This window comes from Triturus cristatus, chromosome 3_1 (genome assembly GCF_964204655.1).
Source record: "Triturus cristatus chromosome 3_1, aTriCri1.1, whole genome shotgun sequence".
Lineage (NCBI taxonomy): Eukaryota > Metazoa > Chordata > Amphibia > Caudata > Salamandridae > Triturus > Triturus cristatus.
In genome coordinates this window covers 15,259,065-15,280,052 of record NC_140583.1, presented here as the reverse complement: position 1 = coordinate 15,280,052, position 20,988 = coordinate 15,259,065, and the positions used below count along the sequence as shown (strand labels likewise).

Sequence of the window (20,988 nt, the reverse complement as noted above, 5' to 3'; positions counted from 1 at the left end):
GCCACTTTCTTTCCAGCCTTCCTTTACTCCAGGGCTTAAAATGGAAATACAGACATGCAGGTACTCGCGATTTAAAATGCCTGTGATTTAAAATACCTGTTTGCTCCAGAGAAGGGCTGGTACTTTCCTGACAATGTATTGCAGCAGTGCTGAGAAATGCAGTACCCGCACTTCTTTCAAATGAAAGAAGTGCGGGTACTGAGTACCGGACAGTGCCTGCCCATTTAAATCACTGCTTTACTTCCTTGCTGTCATTTACCCATTCTGTTCCCTCCATCCAACTTGAATTCTCTCCCTCCCATCCGGCCCTTTGACTCTACTCTGACCCTAGCTCGTATTCTGCCACCTCACCCGTCTATGTCTCTTTGTCTTCTCCGGCCCTTTTCTCCCTCTCTCGCTCTTCCCTCTCCCCTCTGTCTTTTCTCTCCCCTCTCTGTCTTTACTCCCCCCTCTCTGTCTTTACTCCCCAGTCTCTCCCTTTCCACTGCATTATCCCCTTCCTCCACTCTAACCTCAACTCGTATACTGCCAACTGTCCCTATTTTCTACGTCATTGTTGCCGTCCCTCCCCTCTTGCTCCTGTGTGTCTCCCTTCTCTTCCTCCTGCCTCTCTCCCCTCTCTGTGCTCTCTCCCCCCATTCTCTCCAATCTGACCCCTCCACCCAGCCTTTCTTCCCCCTCTCATTCTGCCTTTCCTCTCCATTCTTTCCCAGCTCGTATTCTGCCATCTCCCCTTTTGTCTTCTGTGACCTCGAGGCCTGATGTCTCCCCAGTTCTCCATTCTGTTTCCACCACTCACCATGTATTTTGTCTCTCTTTCATTCTGCCATTTCTTTGTTTAGCTTCTGACCCCAGTTCGAATTCTGCCTTAGCTCTCTATTGAGATTTCTTCTCCCATTCGGTTACGCTTCCTGTCCTCTTCTGTTTCATTGTTGCCTTCTCCCCTAACTCTGCCCTCTTTGTTCTCCCGGGTTTTATTGAGTCTCCTCCACCCAACCTATCTCTTTCTCTTCTTCTTCCCCTCTACCTATTCGGATTACTTCTCTCCTTCTCTTCACCCTCCTTATTCTGTTCTCTATCTGCATCTCAATCCATTCTCCCTGCTTTGCCCTCTCTTCACTTTCACCCCGTCCATTTTGTCCTGCCTCTTCATTCTGCCCCATCGCCCCAATTCTGTACTCTGTTCTCCTTCAACTACATCCCGGAGCTGGGTGCAACCAAACACCAACAAAACCTCACACACTATCACACAATGCTTCTTGCAGCTCGAGTGATGGACTTCCAGATCCTCAAAGGAGTGTCCAAATGGATAAAGTGCTGAGATGCTATAACAATAGTGGGCAGCGCTATACAAATGCACAGTACATCACATACTCTTCTTTTCCTCATTCACCCCTGTGTCACATACTCTTCTTTTCCTCACTTACCCCTGTGTCACATACTGTTCTTTTCCTCACTCACCCTGTGTCACGTACTGTTCTTTTCCTCACTCAGCCCTGTGTCACATACTGTTCTTTTCCTCACTCACCCCTGTGTCACATACTGTTCTTTTCCTCACTCAGTCCTGTGTCACATACTGTCCTTTTCCTCACTCACCCTGTGTCACATACTGTTCTTTTCCTCACTCAGCCCTGTGTCTCATACTGTTCTTTTCCTCACTCAGCCCTGTGTCACATACTGTTCTTTTCCTCACTCAGCCCTGTGTCTCATACTGTTCTTTTCCTCACTCACCCCTGTGTCACATACTGTTCTTTTCCTCACTCACCCTGTGTCACATACTTTTCTTTTCCTCACTCACCCTGTGTCACATACTGTTTTTTTCCTCACTCACCCTGTGTCACATACTGTTCTTTTCCTCACTCAGCCCTGTGTCTCATACTGTTCTTTTCCTCACTCAGTCCTGTGTCACATACTGTTCTTTTCCTCACTCAGCCCTGTGTCTCATACTGTTCTTTTCCTCACTCACCCCTGTGTCACATACTGTTTTTTTCCTCACTCACCCTGTTCTTTTCCTCACTCACCCTGTGTCACATACTGTTCTTTTCCTCACTCAGCCCTGTGTCACATACTGTTCTTTTCCTCACTCACCCTGTGTCACATACTGTTCTTTTCCTCACTCAGCCCTGTGTCTCATAATGTTCTTTTCCTCACTCAGCCCTGTGTCTCAAACTGTTCTTTTCCTCACTCACCCTGTGTACCTTCTTAACTCTCTCTAATCCTTCTTTTGTTTCTGCTTCTACAATCTAGTTCCTTTCCTGGCCCGTCACCGTCAGGATTTTTTAAATTCTTATATTTGTTTTTTTAGGCTTGGTGAGCCTGGCCCTTTTAGGCCCCCGGAGACATTGCCGTCAAAACGTTTAAACAAGCATTGGCATAGCTAATAGGTCTCGCCTTTGGAACCTTATCAGTGTTTAGCCATGCAACAGTTGTTGTTGCACCAAGGATATTGTGCTGCATAACTAAATACTTAAAAGGTCCCAAAAGCGAGACCTATTGGCTATGCCAATGCATGTCTTTACGTTTCCTGCCCTCCTCCCGTTCTTTTATTCCTTTTTCTATCCACCCAGCTTTTTATCTCACCCTTACTTTCTCTTTCTCATTTTCTTTCTCTTTCTCTCTCGTTTTCTTTCTTTCTCTATCTGTTCTTCCCTCCTTGTTTTCCCCATATTCATTCTTTATTCTGTGTTTCTTCTCTTCATAATCAAAGAATTAACCTTTCAGCTCACACATGAAGGGCTCCCTGCGGCACTGGTCACAAAGGCCCGAGTACTAGGCAGGAGTGAGTTCCGGAAAAGAGTTAGTTCTGGAGGAGTGAGTTATAGGATAAGCTACACACAGAGTGAGTTCCGGAGAGGAATGAATTCCGGAGTTGAGTGAGTTAGGGTGAAGTGTGTTCTGGTGGAGTGAGTCACAGGGAACAGTAGGTTTCAGAGGAGTGAGTCCTGTCGTGGAGTGAGTGCTGTCGGGTGTGAGCCTCACAGGAGTGAGTCTTGTCGGGAAGTGAGTCCTGTTGGGGAGGAAGTCCCAGAGGAGTGAGTTCTGTTGGGGAGGAAGTCCCGGAGGAGTGAGTTCTGTCAGGGAGTGAGTCAAGTCTGGAGTGAGTCCCAAATAAGTGAGTCCTGTGGGGATTGAGTCCTGTCGGGGAGTAAGTCCTGTCGGGAGTGAGTCACAGAGGAGTGAGTCCTGTCAGGGAGTAAGTCCCGGAGGAGTGAGTCCTGTCGGGGAGTGAGTCCTGTCGGGAGTGAGTCACAGAGGAGTGAGTCCTGTCAGGGAGTAAGTCCCGGAGGAGTGAGTACTGTAGGGGAGTGAGTCCCAGAGGAGTAAGTCCTGTCGGGGAGTGAGTCCTGTCGGGAGTGAGTCCTAGAAGAGTGAGTCCTGTCAGGAGTGAGCCCCAGACGAGTGAGTCCCAGAGGAGTGAGTCCTGTCAGGGAGTAAGTCCCGGAGGAGTGAGTACTGTAGGGGAGTGAGTCCCAGAGGAGTGAGTCCTGTCGGGCAGTGAGTCCTGTCAGGAGTGAGTCCCAGAGGAGTGAGTCCTGTCAGGGAGTAAGTCCCGGAGGAGTGAGTCCTGTCGGGAGTGAGTCCCAGAGGAGTGAGTCCTGTCGGGGAGTGAGTCCTGTCGGGAGTGAGTCACAGAGGAGTGAGTCCTGTCAGGGAGTAAGTCCTGGAGGAGTGAGTCCTGTAGGGGAGTGAGTCCCAGAGGAGTGAGTCCTGTCAGGGAGTGAGTCCTGTCGGGAGTGAGTCCCAGAGGAGTGAGTCCTGTCAGGAGTGAGCCCCAGACGAGTGAGTCCCAGAGGAGTGAGTCCGGTCAGGAGTGAGTTCTGTCAGGAGTGAGTCTCCGGACTGACCTTTGACGAAGAGCTCTGTGAAGCTCTTCTCGTCGCCGATGACGCACTCGTAGGCCGCATCGTCCGCCAGGGAGCAGTGGTTGATGGTCAGGATACGCTTGTTGCCGATGCTCTCGAAGATGTACCTGCAGAGGGAGGGGCACAGAGGTCAGGGGTCAACGCTTGAGAACTTAAGAGCACGCGTAAGAACGTACACGAGGATTTAGGAATATACACGTGAGCTTTCTTTACTTATAGAAAGTGAAGGATGAGCATAGAGCACAGGAATGATCCAAATCCCAGCTCCGCCTCCAACTCTACATGACCCTGGGCAACTTACACGTGGTTACAGATGGCGGAGACCTGTCAAGTACAAGTATAGATGTGTGCTCAGTCCCTCACAGCGGTACAGATTTGGACTGGGGCACTCATATGGGTGCAGATGGGTGCTCTGCCCATCACAGTGATACAGATGTGTACTTAGGCCCTCACACTGATACAGATGTGTGCTCTGCTCCTCACAGTGATACAGATGAGTACTTGGGCCCTCACACTGATACGGATGAGTGCTCAGCCCATCTCAGTAGTACAGATGGGTGCTTGGCCCCTCACAGTGGTACAGATGAATGCCCAGCCCTCACAGTGGTACAGATGTGTGACCAGCCCCTCACAGTGGTACAGATGGGTGCTCAGGCCATCACAGGGGTACAGTTGTGGGCTTGGGCCGTCACAGGGGTGCATCAGTCCCTCACAGTAATACATATGCTTACTTAGGCCTTCACAGTGGTACAGATGTGTGTTCAGCCCCTCACACTGATACAGATGTATGCTTCGGCCCTCACAGTGGTACAGACGTGTGCTCAGGCCCTCACAGGGGTACAGATGTTGTAGATTAATGCTCAGGTCCTTTCCTTACAGTGGTGCACGTGGGCACTCAGAGCGGTACAGATATGTGCTTTGACCCCCACGGGGATGCAGATGTGTGCTCAGGCCCTCACAGGGGTACAGTTGTGGGCTTGGGCCGTCACAGGGGTGCAGATGTACACCTGGGCCCTCACAGGGGTGCAAATGTTTCCTCAGTCCCTCACAGTGATACAGGTGTTTCCTTAGGCATTCATAGTGGTACAGATGTGTGCTCAGCCCTTCACCGTGGTACAGATGTGTACTCAGTCCCTCACAGTGGTACAGATGTGTGCTCGGGCCCTCACAGTAGTACAGATGTGTGCTCAGTTGTGCATACATATGTCCTGGATTGCTGTCCTCACAGTGGTGTCTGTGGTATTATGGTGCAAGGCAGAGGTGACCCAGCCTCAGGCTGGCTCAGGTGTGGGACAGTTGGACATGGCTGGGAGGGTGCACGTGCTGCTGCATTGGGAGACTTGGGGGGTCAATGAGTATTCAGATGTAGAGACCCCCAGGGTGGTGGGCAGCGAAGACCCCAGAGAAGCTGAGCGACAGAAGTAAATGTGAAGAGACGCAGAATTGGCACTTACTTGCTGGAGGTGGCCAGGTGAGTCACGCAGCCGAATAGTGAGGAAGAAGGCAGCACAGAAAGGAAAAAAGAAAGAAACACTGAGTTAGTTATAGGACAATAAACACCTCTGAACCGGCTGCCCATCACAACTAGTGACATTCAACCTGCAGCCCATAACTGACCCGCCCTAATCAGAAACTCATAACCACCCTTGAATAGCCAACAGTGCTTAAAAGCGATTAATCAATGACCTATCTTAACCAGCAAATCATAACCAGTCCAGCATCACGAGCAACCCTTAACTAGCTACTCATAACTGACCCATAATCCACAACGACCCTTAACTAGCAACTTATAACTGACCCATCATTCACAGCAACCCTTAACTATCATCACCAGCAACCATTAACTAGTAACTCATAACTGACCCATCATCCACAACAACCCTTAACTGGCAACTCATAACTGACCCATCATAACCAGCAAATCATAACCAGTCCAGCATCACCACTAACCCTTAACCAGCAACTCATGAACAGCCAAGCATCACCAGCAACCCTTCCCTAGCAACTCTTAACCGACCCATCCTCACCGGCAACCGTTAACCAGCAACTCATAACTGACCCATCATCCACAACAACCCTTAACCAGCAACTCATAACCCAACCATCATCACGAGCAACCCTTAACTAGCAAATCATAACTGACCCATCATCCACAACAACCCTTAACCAGCAACTCATAACCCACCCATCATCACAAGCAACCCTTAACTAGCATCTTATCACTGACCCATCATCACCAGCAACCCTTAACCAGCAACTCATAACCCACCCATCATCACCAGCAACCCTTAACTAGCATCTTATCACTGACCCATCATCACCAGCAACCCTTAACTATCATCACCAGCAACCCTTAACTAGCAACTCATAACTGACCCATCATCACACGCAACCCTTAACTATCAACTCATAACTGACCCATCATCACCAGCAACCCTTAACTATCATCACCAGCAACCCTTAACTAGCATCTTATAACTGATCCATCATCACAAGCAACCCTTATCTATCATCACCAGCAACCCTTAACCAGCAACTCATAACTGACCCATCATCCACAACAACCCTTAACCAGCAACTCATAACCCACCCATCATCACCAGCAACCCTTAACAGCAACTCATAACTGACCCATAATCCACAGCAACCCTTAACTAGCATCTTATAACTGACCCATCATTCACAGCAACCCTTATCTATCATCACCAGCAACCCTTAACTAGCAACTCATAACTGACCCATCATCCACAACAACCCTTAACTGGCAACTCATAACCGACCCATCATAACCAGCAAATCATAACCAGTCCAGCATCACCACTAACCCTTAACCAGCAACTCATGAACAGCCAAGCATCACCAGCAACCCTTCCCTAGCAACTCATAACCGACCCATCCTCACTGGCAACCGTTAACCAGCAACTCATAACTGACCCATCATCCACAACAACCCTTAACCAGCAACTCATAACCCACCCATCATCACGAGCAACCCTTAACTAGCAAATCATAACTGACCCATCATCCACAACAACCCTTAACCAGCAACTCATAACCCACCCATCATCACAAGCAACCCTTAACTAGCATCTTATCACTGACCCATCATCCACAACAACCCTTAACCAGCAACTCATAACCCACCCATCATCACGAGCAACCCTTAACTAGCAAATCATAACTGACCCATCATCCACAACAACCCTTAACCAGCAACTCATAACCCACCCATCATCACAAGCAACCCTTAACAGCAACTCATAACTGACCCATAATCCACAGCAACCCTTAACTAGCATCTTATAACTGACCCATCATTCACAGCAACCCTTATCTATCATCACCAGCAACCCTTAACTAGCAACTCATAACTGACCCATCATCCACAACAACCCTTAACTGGCAACTCATAACCGACCCATCATAACCAGCAAATCATAACCAGTCCAGCATCACCACTAACCCTTAACCAGCAACTCATGAACAGCCAAGCATCACCAGCAACCCTTCCCTAGCAACTCATAACCGACCCATCCTCACTGGCAACCGTTAACCAGCAACTCATAACTGACCCATCATCCACAACAACCCTTAACCAGCAACTCATAACCCACCCATCATCACGAGCAACCCTTAACTAGCAAATCATAACTGACCCATCATCCACAACAACCCTTAACCAGCAACTCATAACCCACCCATCATCACAAGCAACCCTTAACTAGCATCTTATCACTGACCCATCATCCACAACAACCCTTAACCAGCAACTCATAACCCACCCATCATCACGAGCAACCCTTAACTAGCAAATCATAACTGACCCATCATCCACAACAACCCTTAACCAGCAACTCATAACCCACCCATCATCACAAGCAACCCTTAACAGCAACTCATAACCCACCCATCATCCACAGCAACCCCTAACTAACATCTTATAACTGACCCATCATCACCAGCAACCCTTAACTATCATCACCAGCAACCCTTAACTAGCAACTCATAACTGACCCATCATCACACGCAACCCTTAACTATCAACTCATAACTGACCCATCATCACCAGCAACCCTTAACTAGCAGCTCGTAACTGACCCATCATCACCAGAAACCCTTACCTACCATCACTCATCAATGACAGCAGCTCTTAACCTACCCATTGTAATCAGTAACTCGTTTCCTTTTCTCTCAATGTGTTTGGAGTAGGGATCCGTCATGTTGACGGAGCCGTGCACCAGACTTCAAAGCACTGACAGGGACCGCCGTGACGGTGATTCCTCCCAATGCTTTAGACATACACTGAATCTGGCAGCGGCACCTCGATGATGCCTGGTGGGAGGAGAGACGGAAGCGCCTGGCCTGAAGCTTGCCCCATGACGTTGCTCACAGGGGTCTGTGTAGGTTTGGACGGACGGATGCGCCAGGCTGCTGGTCATGCACTTAAAAGATAGTTAGTGTAGGTGCAGAGCTATGTCCAGTAACTGGCTACTGGTTATGCGCTTAGAAGATGGTTAGTGTAGCTGTAGCGCCGTGTCCAGTCACTGGCTGCTTGTAAAGCGCTTAGAAGCTGATTAGTGTAGGCGTACCACTGTGTCCAGTGACTGCTGCTGGTAATGCGCTTAGAAGCTGGTTATTGTAGGTGTAGTGCCATGTCCAGTGACTGGCTGCTGGTAATGCGCTTAGAAGCTGGTTAGTGTAGGTGTAGCGCCGTGTCCAGTGACTGGCTGCTTGTAATACGCTTAGAAGCTGGTTAGTGTAGGTGTAGCGCCGTGTCCAGCGACTGGCTGCTGGTTATGAGCTTAGAAGCTGGTTAGTGTAGGTGTAGCGCCGTGTCCAGTAACTGGGTGCTGGTTATGCGCTTAGAAGCTGGTTAGTGTAGGTGTAGCACCGTGTCCAGTGACTGGCTGCTGGTTATGAGCTTAGAAGCTGGTTAGTGTAGGTGTAGCGCCGTGTCTATTGACTGGCTGCTGGTTATGAGCTTAGAAGCTGGTTAGTGTAGGTGTAGCGCCGTGTCTAGTGACTGGCTGCTGGTAATGCGCTTAGAAGCTGGTTAGTGTAGGTGTAGCGCCGTGTCCAGTGACTGGCTGCTGGTTATGAGCTTAGAAGCTGGTTAGTATAGGTGTAGCGCCGTGTCCAGTGACTGCCTGCTGGTTATACGCTTAGAAGCTGGTTAGTATAGGTGTAGCGCCGTGTCCAGTGACCGGCTGCTGGTTATGCGCTTAGACGCTGGTTATTGTAGGTGTAGCGCTGTGTCCAGTGACCGGCTGCTGGTAATGCGCTTAGAAGCTGGTTAGTGTAGGTGTAGCGCCGTGTCCAGTGACTGGCTGCTGGTTATGCGTTTAGAAGCTGGTTAGTGTAGGTGTAGCGCCGTGTCCAGTGACTGGCTGCTTGTAATACGCTTAGAAGCTGGTTATTGTAGGTGTAGCGCTGTGTCCAGTGACTGGCTGCTGGTAATGTGCTTAGAAGCTGGTTAGTGTAGGTGTAGCGCCGTGTCCAGTGACTGGCTGCTGGTTACGCGTTTAGAAGCTGGTTAGTGTAGGTGTAGCGCCGTGTCCAGTGACTGGCTGCTGGTCATGCGCTTAGAAGCTGGTTAGTGTAGGTGTAGCGCCGTGTCCAGTGACTGACTGCTGGTAATGCGCTTAGAAGCTGGTTAGTGTAGATGTAGCGCCGTGTCCAGTGACTGGCTGCTGGTTATGAGCTTAGAAACTGGTTAGTTTAGGTGTAGTGCCGTGTCCAGAGACTGGCTGCTGGTTATGAGCTTAGAAGCTGGTTAGTGTAGGTGTAGCGCCGTGTCCAGTGACTGGCTGCTGGTTATGCGCTTAGAAGCTGGTTAGTGTAGGTGTAGTGCCGTGTCCAGTGACTGGCTGCTGGTTATGAGCTTAGAAGCTGGTTAGTGTAGGTGTAGCGCCGTGTCCAGTGACTGGCTGCTGGTTATGAGCTTAGAAGCTGGTTAGTATAGGTGTAGCGCCGTGTCCAGTGACTGGCTGCTGGTTATGCGCTTAGAAGCTGGTTAGTATAGATGTAGCGCCGTGTCCAGTGACTGGCTGCTGGTTATGCGCTTAGAAGCTGGTTAGTGTAGGTGTAGCGCCGTGTCCAGTGACTGGCTGCTGGTTATGAGCTTAGAAGCTGGTTAGTGTAGGTGCGGCGCCGTGTCCAGTGACTGGCTGCTGGTAATGCGCTTAGAAGCTGGTTAGTGTAGGTGTAGCGCCGTGTCCAGTGACTGGCTGCTGGTTATGAGCGTAGAAGCTGGTTAGTGTAGGTGCAGCGCCGTGTCCAGTGACTGGCTGCTGGTAATGCGCTTAGAAGCTGGTTAGTGTAGATGTAGCGCCGTGTCCAGTCACTGGCTGCTTGTAAAGCGCTTAGAAGCTGTTTAGTGTAGGTGTACCACTGTGTCCAGTGACTGCTGCTGGTAATGCGCTTAGAAGCTGGTTATTGTAGATGTAGCGCCATGTCCAGTGACTGGCTGCTGGTAATGCACTTAGAAGCTGGTTAGTGTAGGTGCAGCGCCGTGTCCAGTGACTGGCTGCTTGTAATACGCTTAGAAGCTGGTTAGTGTAGGTGTAGCGCCGTGTCCAGTGACTGGCTGCTGGTTATGAGCTTAGAAGCTGGTTAGTGTAGGTGCGGCGCCGTGTCCAGTGACTGGCTGCTGGTAATGCGCTTAGAAGCTGGTTAGTGTAGGTGTAGCGCCTTGTCCAGCGACTGGCTGCTGGTTATGAGCGTAGAAGCTGGTTAGTGTAGGTGCGGCGCCGTGTCCAGTGACTGGCTGCTGGTAATGCGCTTAGAAGCTGGTTAGTGTAGGTGTAGCGCCGTGTCCAGTGACTGGCTGCTGGTTATGAGCTTAGAAGCTGGTTAGTGTAGGTGTAGCGCTGTGTCCAGTGACCGGCTGCTGGTAGGGAGAAATCTCGCAGACCTGTGGTGGGGCTGTGTCGTTGGTGTGCGGTGTGGCGTGGACCTGATAGCCTGCCTCCCTTCGCTGTACCCCTGACAGAGTGGCTGCTTGTAATACGCTTAGAAGCTGGTTAGTGTAGGTGTAGCGCCGTGTCCAGTGACTGACTGCTGGTAATGCGCTTAGAAGCTGGTTAGTGTAGGTGTAGCGCCGTGTCCAGTGACTGGCTGCTGGTTATGAGCTTTGAAGCTGGTTAGTATAGGTGTAGCGCCGTGTCCAGTGACTGGCTGCTGGATATGCGCTTAGAAGCTGGTTAGTATAGATGTAGCTCCGTGTCTAGTGACTGGCTGCTGGTTATGCGCTTAGAAGCTGGTTATTGTAGGTGTAGCGCCGTGTCCAGTGACTAGCTGCTGGTAATGCGCTTAGAAGCTGGTTAGTGTAGGTGTAGTGCCGTGTCCAGTGATTGGCTGCTGGTTATGCGCTTAGAAGCTGGTTAGTGTAGGTGTAGCGCCGTGTCCAGTGACTGGCTGCTGGTTATGCGTTTAGAAGCTGGTTATTGTAGGTGTAGCGCCGTGTCCAGTGACCGGCTGCTAGGTATGCGCTTAGAAGCTGTTTATTGTAGGTGTAGCGCCGTGTCAGTGACTGGCTGCTGGTAATGCGCTTAGAAGCTGGTTAGTGTAGGTGTAGCGCCGTGTCTAGTAACTGGCTGCTGGTTATGCGCTTAGAAGCTGGTTAGTGTAGGTGTAGCGCCGTGTCCAGTGACTGGCTGCTGGTATGCGTTTAGAAGCTGGTTAGTATAGGTGTAGCGCCGTGTCCAGTGACTGGCTGCTGGTTATGCGCTTAGAAGCTGGTTAGTATAGGTGTAGCGCCGTGTCCAGTGACTGGCTGCTGGTTATGCGCTTAGAAGCTGGTTAGTGTAGGTGTAGCGCCGTGTCCAGTGACTGGCTGCTTGTAATACGCTTAGAAGCTGGTTAGTGTAGGGATAGCGCCGTGTCCAGTGACTGACTGCTGATAATGCGCTTAGAAGCTGGTTAGTGTAGATGTAGCGCCGTGTCCAGTGACTGGCTGCTGGTTATGAGCTTAGAAACTGGTTAGTTTAGGTGTAGTGCCGTGTCCAGTGACTGGCTGCTGGTTATGAGCTTAGAAGCTGGTTAGTGTAGGTGTAGCGCCGTGTCCAGTGACTGGCTGCTGGTTAAAAGCTTAGAAGCTGGTTAGTGTAGGTGTAGCGCCGTGTCCAGTGACTGGCTGCTGGTTATGAGCTTAGAAGCTGGTTAGTATAGGTGTAGCGCCGTGTCCAGTGACTGGCTGCTGGTTATGCGCTTAGAAGCTGGTTAGTATAGATGTAGCGCCGTGTCCAGTGACTGGCTGCTGGTTATGCGCTTAGAAGCTGGTTATTGTAGGTGTAGCGCCGTGTACAGTGACTGGCTGCTGGTAATGCGCTTAGAAGCTGGTTAGTGTAGGTGTAGTGCCGTGTCCAGTGATTGGCTGCTGGTTATGCGCTTAGAAGCTGGTTAGTGTAGGTGTAGCGCCGTGTCCAGTGACTGGCTGCTGGTTATGCGTTTAGAAGCTGATTATTGTAGGTGTAGCGCCGTGTCCAGTGACTGGCTGCTGGGGATGCGCTTAGAAGCTGGTTATTGTAGGTGTAGCGCCGTGTCCAGTGACTGGCTGCTGGTAATGCGCTTAGAAGCTGGTTAGTGTACATGTAGCACCGTGTCTAGTAACTGGCTGCTGGTTATGCGCTTAGAAGCTGGTTAGTGTAGGTGTAGCGCCATGTCCAGTGACTGGCTGCTGGTTATGCGTTTAGAAGCTGGTTAGTATAGGTGTAGCACCGTGTCCAGTGACTGGCTGCTGGTTATGCGCTTAGAAGCTGGTTAGTATAGGTGTAGCGCCGTGTCCAGTGACTGGCTGCTGGTTATGCGCTTAGAAGCTGGTTATTGTAGGTGTAGCGCTGTGTCTAGTGACTAGCTGCCGGTAATGTGCTTAGAAGCTGGTTAGTGTAGGTGTAGCGCCGTGTCTAGTAACTGGCTGCTGGTTATGCGCTTAGAAGCTGGTTAGTGTAGGTGTAGCGCCGTGTCCAGTGACTGGCTGCTGGTTATGCGTTTAGAAGCTGGTTATTGTAGGTGTAGCGCCGTGTCCAGTGACTGGCTGCTGGTAATGCGCTTAGAAGCTGGTTAGTGTAGGTGTAGCACCGTGTCCAGTGACTGGCTGCTGGTTATGCGTTTAGAAGCTGGTTAGTGTAGGTGTAGCGCCGTGTCCAGTGACTGGCTGCTGGTAATGCACTTAGAAGCTGGTTAGTGTACGTGTAGCGCCGTGTCCAGTGACTGGCTGCTTGTAATACGCTTAGAAGCTTGTTAGTGTAGTTGTAGCGCCGTGTCCAGTGACTGACTGCTGGTAATGCGCTTAGAAGCTGGTTAGTGTAGATGTAGCGCCATGTCCAGTGACTGGCTGCTGGTTATGAGCTTAGAAACTGGTTAGTTTATGTGTAGTGCCGTGTCCAGTGACTGGCTGCTGGTTATGCGCTTAGAAGCTGGTTAGTGTAGGTGTAGCGCCGTGTCCAATGACTGGCTGCTGGTAATGCACTTAGAAGCTGGTTAGTATAGGTGTAGCGCCGTGTCCAGTGACTAGCTGCTGGTTATGCGCTAAGAACCTGGTTAGTGTAGGTGTAGCACCGTGTCCAGTGACTGGCTGCTGGTAATGCGCTTAGAAGCTGGTTAGTGTAGGTGTAGCGCCGTGTCTAGTGACTGGCTGCTGGTTATGTGCTTAGAAGCTAGTTAGTGTAGGTGTAGCGCCGTGTCCAGTGACTGGCTGCTTGTAAAGTGCTTAGAAGCTGGTTAGTGTAGGTGTAGCGCCGTGTCCAGTGACTGGCTACGGGTAATACGCTTAGAAGCTGGTTAATGTACGTGTAGGGCCGTGTCCAGTGACTGGCTGCTTGTAATACGCTTAGAAGCTGGTTAGTGTAGGTGTAGCGCCGTGTCCAGTAACTGGCTGCTTGTAATACGCTTAGAAGCTGGTTAGTGTAGGTGTAGCGCCGTGTCCAGTGACTGGCTGCTGGTTATGAGCTTAGAAGCTGGTTAGTGTAGGTGTAGCGCCGTGTCCAGTAACTGGCTGCTGGTTATGCGCTAAGAAGCTGGTTAGTGTAGGTGTAGCGCCGTGTCCAGTGACTGGCTGCTGGTTATGTGCTTAGAAGCTGGTTAGTGTAGGTGTAGCGCCGTGTCCAGTGACTGGCTGCTGGTTATGCGCCTAGAAGCTGGTTAGTGTAGGTGTAGCGCCGTGTCCAGTGACTGGCTGCTGGTTATGATCTTAGAAGCTGGTTAGTGTAGGTGTAGCACCGTGTCCAGTGACTGGCTGCTGGTTATGAGCTTAGAAGCTGGTTAGTGTAGGTGTAGCGCCATGTCCAGTGACTGGCTGCTGGTTATGCGCTTAGATGCTGGTTAGTGTAGGTGTAGCGCCGTGTCCAGTGACTGGCTGCTGGTAATGCGCTTAGAAGCTGGTTAGTGTAGGTGTAGCGCCGTGTCTAGTAACTGGCTGCTGGTTATGCGCTTAGAAGCTGGTTAGTGTAGTTGTAGCGCCATGTCCAGTGACTGGCTGCTGGTTATGCGTTTAGAAGCTGGTTAGTATAGGTGTAGCGCCGTGTCCAGTGACTGGCTGCTGGTTATGCGCTTAGAAGCTGGTTAGTATAGGTGTAGCGCCGTGTCAAGTGACTGGCTGCTGGTTATGCGCTTAGAAGCTGGTTATTGTAGGTGTAGCGCCGTGTCTAGTGACTGGCTGCTGGTAATGTGCTTAGAAGCTGGTTAGTGTAGGTGTAGCGCCGTGTCTAGTAACTGGCTGCTGGTTATGCGCTTAGAAGCTGGTTAGTGTGGGTGTAGCGCCGTGTCCAGTAACTGGCTGCTGGTTATGCGTTTAGAAGCTGGTTATTGTAGGTGTAGCCCCGTGTCCAGTGACTGGCTGCTGGTAATGCGCTTAGAAGCTGGTTAGTATAGGTGTAGCGCCGTGTCCAGTGACTAGCTGCTGGTTATGCGCTAAGAACCTGGTTAGTGTAGGTGTAGCACCGTGTCCAGTGACTGGCTGCTGGTAATGCGCTTAGAAGCTGGTTAGTGTAGGTGTAGCGCCGTGTCTAGTGACTGGCTGCTGGTTATGTGCTTAGAAGCTAGTTAGTGTAGGTGTAGCGCCGTGTCCAGTGACTGGCTGCTTGTAAAGTGCTTAGAAGCTGGTTAGTGTAGGTGTAGCGCCGTGTCCAGTGACTGGCTACGGGTAATACGCTTAGAAGCTGGTTAATGTACGTGTAGGGCCGTGTCCAGTGACTGGCTGCTTGTAATACGCTTAGAAGCTGGTTAGTGTAGGTGTAGCGCCGTGTCCAGTAACTGGCTGCTTGTAATACGCTTAGAAGCTGGTTAGTGTAGGTGTAGCGCCGTGTCCAGTGACTGGCTGCTGGTTATGAGCTTAGAAGCTGGTTAGTGTAGGTGTAGCGCCGTGTCCAGTAACTGGCTGCTGGTTATGCGCTAAGAAGCTGGTTAGTGTAGGTGTAGCGCCGTGTCCAGTGACTGGCTGCTGGTTATGTGCTTAGAAGCTGGTTAGTGTAGGTGTAGCGCTGTGTCCAGTGACTGGCTGCTGGTTATGCGCCTAGAAGCTGGTTAGTGTAGGTGTAGCGCCGTGTCCAGTGACTGGCTGCTGGTTATGATCTTAGAAGCTGGTTAGTGTAGGTGTAGCACCGTGTCCAGTGACTGGCTGCTGGTTATGAGCTTAGAAGCTGGTTAGTGTAGGTGTAGCGCCATGTCCAGTGACTGGCTGCTGGTTATGCGCTTAGATGCTAGTTAGTGTAGGTGTAGCGCCGTGTCCAGTGACTGGCTGCTGGTAATGCGCTTAGAAGCTGGTTAGTGTAGGTGTAGCGCCGTGTCTAGTAACTGGCTGCTGGTTATGCGCTTAGAAGCTGGTTAGTGTAGTTGTAGCGCCATGTCCAGTGACTGGCTGCTGGTTATGCGTTTAGAAGCTGGTTAGTATAGGTGTAGCGCCGTGTCCAGTGACTGGCTGCTGGTTATGCGCTTAGAAGCTGGTTATTATAGGTGTAGCGCCGTGTCAAGTGACTGGCTGCTGGTTATGCGCTTAGAAGCTGGTTATTGTAGGTGTAGCGCCGTGTCTAGTGACTGGCTGCTGGTAATGTGCTTAGAAGCTGGTTAGTGTAGGTGTAGCGCCGTGTCTAGTAACTGGCTGCTGGTTATGCGCTTAGAAGCTGGTTAGTGTGGGTGTAGCGCCGTGTCCAGTAACTGGCTGCTGGTTATGCGTTTAGAAGCTGGTTATTGTAGGTGTAGCCCCGTGTCCAGTGACTGGCTGCTGGTAATGCGCTTAGAAGCTGGTTAGTGTAGGTGTAGCGCCGTGTCCAGTGACTGGCTGCTGGTTATGCGTTTAGAAGCTGGTTAGTGTAGGTGTAGCACCGTGTCCAGTGACTGGCTGCTGGTAATGCACTTAGAAGCTGGTTAGTGTAGGTGTAGCGCCGTGTCCAGTGACTGGCTGCTTGTAATACGCTTAGAAGCTGGTTAGTGTAGGTGTAGCGCCGTGTCCAGTGACTGACTGCTGGTAATGCGCTTAGAAGCTAGTTAGTGTAGATGTAGCGCCATGTCCAGTGACTGGCTGCTGGTTATGAGCTTAGAAACTGGTTAGTGTAGGTGTAGCGCCGTGTCCAGTGACTGGCTGCTGGTAATGCACTTAGAAGCTGGTTAGTGTAGGTGTAGCGCCGTGTCCAGTGACTAGCTGCTGGTTACGCGCTAAGAACCTGGTTAGTGTAGGTGTAGCGCCGTGTCCAGTGACTGGCTGCTGGTAATGCGCTTAGAAGCTGGTTAGTGTAGGTGTAGCGCCGTGTCCAGTGACTGGCTGCTGGTTATGCGCTTAGAAGCTGGTTAGTGTAGGTGTAGCGCCGTGTCCAGTGACTGGCTGCTGGTTATGCGCTTAGAAGCTGGTTAGTGTAGGTGTAGCGCCGTGTCCAGTGACTGGCTGCTGGTTATGATCTTAGAAGCTGGTTAGTGTTGGTGTAGCACCGTGTCCAGTGACTGGCTGCTGGTTATGAGCTTAGAAGCTGGTTAGTGTAGGTGTAGCGCCGTGTCCAGTGACTGGCTGCTGGTTATGCGCTTAGATGCTGGTTAGTGTAGGTGTAGCGCCGTGTCCAGTGACTGGCTGCTGGTTATGCGCCTAGAAGCTGGTTAGTGTAGGTGTAGCGCCATGTCCAGTAACTGGCTGCTGGTTATGCGCTAAGAAGCTGGTTAGTGTAGGTGTAGCGCCGTGTCCAGTGACTGGCTGCTGGTTATGCGCTTAGAAGCTGGTTAGTGTAGGTGTAGCGCCGTGTCCAGTGACTGGCTGCTGGTTATGCGCCTAGAAGCTGGTTAGTGTAGGTGTAGCGCCGTGTCCAGTGACTGGCTGCTGGTTATGATCTTAGAAGCTGGTTAGTGTAGGTGTAGCACCGTGTCCAGTGACTGGCTGCTGGTTATGAGCTTAGAAGCTGGTTAGTGTAGGTGTAGCGCCGTGTCCAGTGACTGGCTGCTGGTTATGCGCTTAGATGCTGGTTAGTGTAGGTGTAGCGCCGTGTCCAGTGACTGGCTGCTGGTAATGCGCTTAGAAGCTGGTTAGTGTAGGTGTAGCGCCGTGTCTAGTAACTGGCTGCTGGTTATGCGCTTAGAAGCTGGTTAGTGTAGGTGTAGCGCCATGTCCAGTGACTAGCTGCTGGTTATGCGTTTAGAAGCTGGTTAGTATAGGTGTAGCGCCGTGTCCAGTGACTGGCTGCTGGTTATGCGCTTAGAAGCTGGTTAGTATAGGTGTAGCGCCGTGTCCAGTGACTGGCTGCTGGTTATGCGCTTAGAAGCTGGTTATTGTAGGTGTAGCGCCGTGTCTAGTGACTGGCTGCTGGTAATGTGCTTAGAAGCTGGTTAGTGTAGGTGTAGTGCCGTGTCCAGTGACTGGCTGCTGGTAATGCGCTTAGAAGCTGGTTAGTGTAGGTGTAGCGCCGTGTCCAGTGACTGGCTGCTGGTTATGCGTTTAGAAGCTGGTTAGTGTAGGTGTAGCGCCGTGTCCAGTGACTGGCTGCTGGTAATGCACTTAGAAGCTGGTTAGTGTAGGTGTAGCGCCGTGTCCAGTGACTGGCTGCTTGTAATACGCTTAGAAGCTGGTTAGTGTAGGTGTAGCGCCGTGTCCAGTGACTGACTGCTGGTAATGCGCTTAGAAGCTAGTTAGTGTAGATGTAGCGCCATGTCCAGTGACTGGCTGCTGGTTATGAGCTTAGAAACTGGTTAGTGTAGGTGTAGCGCCGTGTCCAGTGACTGGCTGCTGGTAATGCACTTAGAAGCTGGTTAGTGTAGGTGTAGCGCCGTGTCCAGTGACTAGCTGCTGGTTAAGCGCTAAGAACCTGGTTAGTGTAGGTGTAGCGCCGTGTCCAGTGACTGGCTGCTGGTAATGCGCTTAGAAGCTGGTTAGTGTAGGTGTAGCGCCGTGTCCAGTGACTGGCTGCTGGTTATGTGCTTAGAAGCTAGTTAGTGTAGGTGTAGCGCCGTGTCCAGTGACTGGCTGCTTGTAAAGTGCTTAGAAGCTGATTAGTGTAGGTGTAGCGCCGTGTCCAGTGACTGGCTACAGGTAATACGCTTAGAAGCTGGTTAATGTACGTGTAGGGCCGTGTCCAGTGACTGGCTGCTTGTAATACACTTAGAAGCTGGTTAGTGTAGGTGTAGCGCCGTGTCCAGTAACTGGCTGCTTGTAATACGCTTAGAAGCTGGTTAGTGTAGGTGTAGCGCCATGTCCAGTGACTGGCTGCTGGTTATGAGCTTAGTAGCTGGTTAGTGTAGGTGTAGCGCCGTGTCCAGTAACTGGCTGCTGGTTATGCGCTAAGAAGCTGGTTAGTGTAGGTGTAGCGCCGTGTCCTGTGACTGGCTGCTGGTTATGCGCTTAGAAGCTGGTTAGTGTAGGTGTAGCGCCGTGTCCAGTGACTGGCTGCTGGTTATGCGCTTAGAAGCTGGTTAGTGTAGGTGTAGCGCCGTGTCCAGTGACTGGCTGCTGGTTATGATCTTAGAAGCTGGTTAGTGTTGGTGTAGCACCGTGTCCAGTGACTGGCTGCTGGTTATGAGCTTAGAAGCTGGTTAGTGTAGGTGTAGCGCCGTGTCCAGTGACTGGCTGCTGGTTATGCGCTTAGATGCTGGTTAGTGTAGGTGTAGCGCCGTGTCCAGTGACTGGCTGCTGGTTATGAGCTTAGAAGCTGGTTAGTGTAGATGTAGCGCCGTGTCCAGTGACTGGCTGCTGGTTATGCGCTTAGATGCTGGTTAGTGTAGGTGTAGCGCCGTATCCAGTGACTGGCTGCTGGTTATGAGCTTAGAAGCTGGTTAGTGTAGATGTAGCGCCGTGTCCAGTGACTGGCTGCTGGTTATGCGCTTAGAAGCTGGTTAGTGTAGGTGTAGCGCCGTGTCCAGTGACTGGCTGCTGGTTATGAGCTTAGAAGCTGGTTAGTGTAGGTGTAGCGCCGTATCCAGTGACTGGCTGCTGGTTATGCGCTTAGATGCTGGTTAGTGTAGGTGTAGTGCCTTGTCCAGTGACTGGCTGCTGGTAATGCGCTTAGAAGCTGGTTAGTGTACTCCTAAACTGAGAAAAATCCTAACTTTAAGACTTTCGGTGTTCACAGAAGGCATTTAGGAGTCCTAAAGTTAGGACTCCTATCTTTACTACTCCTAAACTGAGAAAAATCCTTACTTTAAGACTTTCTGTATTCACAGAAGGCATTTAGGAGTCCTAAAGTTAGGACTCCTATCTTTACTACTCCTAAACTGAGAAAAATCCTTACTTTAAGACTTTCGGTATTCACAGAAGGCATTTAGGATTCCTAAAGTTAGGACTCCTAACTTCTGTGAATACCGAAATGAGTAAATGCCTTCTGTGAATACTAAAATGGTAGTAAGTTTAGGATATTGTCTTAAGTTAGTTCTGTGAATCGGGCCCTGAGTTTTTAACACACATTTGCGTGCGTGACAGTGCAGGATTAGTTCTCATGAAACTATATTTGCCTACAAATTCCACTTCATAAGAACACTATCACGACACCTTGAACATCCTCTACAAGCTCTGAACATACATTATGCAAATGTGATTGTCTGTTGTTCCTCCATGCGGCGACACAGTTATCAATAGATCATAAACAATGGTGGCCTGACTAAGGTCTTGACTCGGGAGCAAGGAAGCATTTTGTTATAAATACACAAGCATTTTACGGTTCGGGGCAGGGGAGCACTTGCTATCATTGCAAGGTCACTACACGCTGATACCTCTGTCCAGCTGCTTGCTGATCCCTCTGAGAGGAGGGATGCCCAAAGTGTGACCAAGACGGGGACCTACATTTGTTCCCTTCAGTTTAACGGGGGTTGGATCGTCCTATAGGGGATTCTTAGCAGAACACATACAAACACCCTGGATATCTAGGTTAGGGAACGCATGGTAGGAGTATGCTATACGTTTCTTATATGCTCGCATATATACATTGTTTTAGTAAGATGGTGGAACTATTTATTTTGTTCACTGTCCTTATACTGCTAATCACTTTTATCTGCTTCTGTCCATTGATCATTGCAGCACAAATATTGTATACAAGAATTACGAGGGTTCAATAAATATTGAAATCGCTCCTCTGTGTATTCTTCTCAGAGAGAGAGCACGAGTGATTGGGCGAAAGGGTTCTAGATCTATTACCACAATTCCTGGGAAGTCTAGCTGGTCATGTTCTGTGGTTGCCTAAGCCATTCGCTACCTGTCTAGGTTTAGGGATGCCAGTGGTGGCACTCTGAGCTAGCTGGTCTATAGGACAACATATCCTGAGGGGGTGCACTGAATCAGTCTGACACCATCCCAAAGTTTATGTTGCCCAACAAACACGCTTTCCTGCTGGAAAGTGGAAACTACATGAGTGTAGATCGCACCAAATTTTCCTTCACTAATAGTCGCAACATATTATATCCTTCCAAGAGATCACACCAGATGATCCTCTCCCAAAGGATTGCACCAGAAAGCTCCACTACCGTTTGATTACTCCAGAATACCCTTCATCAAGATTCACATCAGCTGACCCCTTCCAGTAGATCACATCAGACACTGCTCCACTACTAGTCATGACTCCCTTCCAGTAGATCACACCAGAGTATCCTTCACTAACAGACCAGTGGATCCCTTCCAGTAGATCACACCAGAGTATCCTTCACTAACAGACCAGCGGATCCCTTCCAG

General features: G+C 50.4%; 1 protein-coding gene across 1 annotated transcript in view; it reads right to left on the bottom strand.

Annotated features, from left to right (window-relative positions):
- The window catches only part of MYBPC3 (myosin binding protein C3), a 423,360-nt gene that overhangs the window by 207,439 nt on the left and 194,933 nt on the right, over nucleotides 1-20,988 (bottom strand). The window contains exons 14-15 of the mRNA XM_085646556.1: nucleotides 20,003-20,005; nucleotides 3,846-3,970 (exon numbers count right to left, since the gene is read on the bottom strand). Of these exons, the coding sequence (XP_085502682.1) occupies nucleotides 3,846-3,970; nucleotides 20,003-20,005 (128 nt within the window). The remainder of the gene's footprint in view (nucleotides 1-3,845; nucleotides 3,971-20,002; nucleotides 20,006-20,988) is intronic.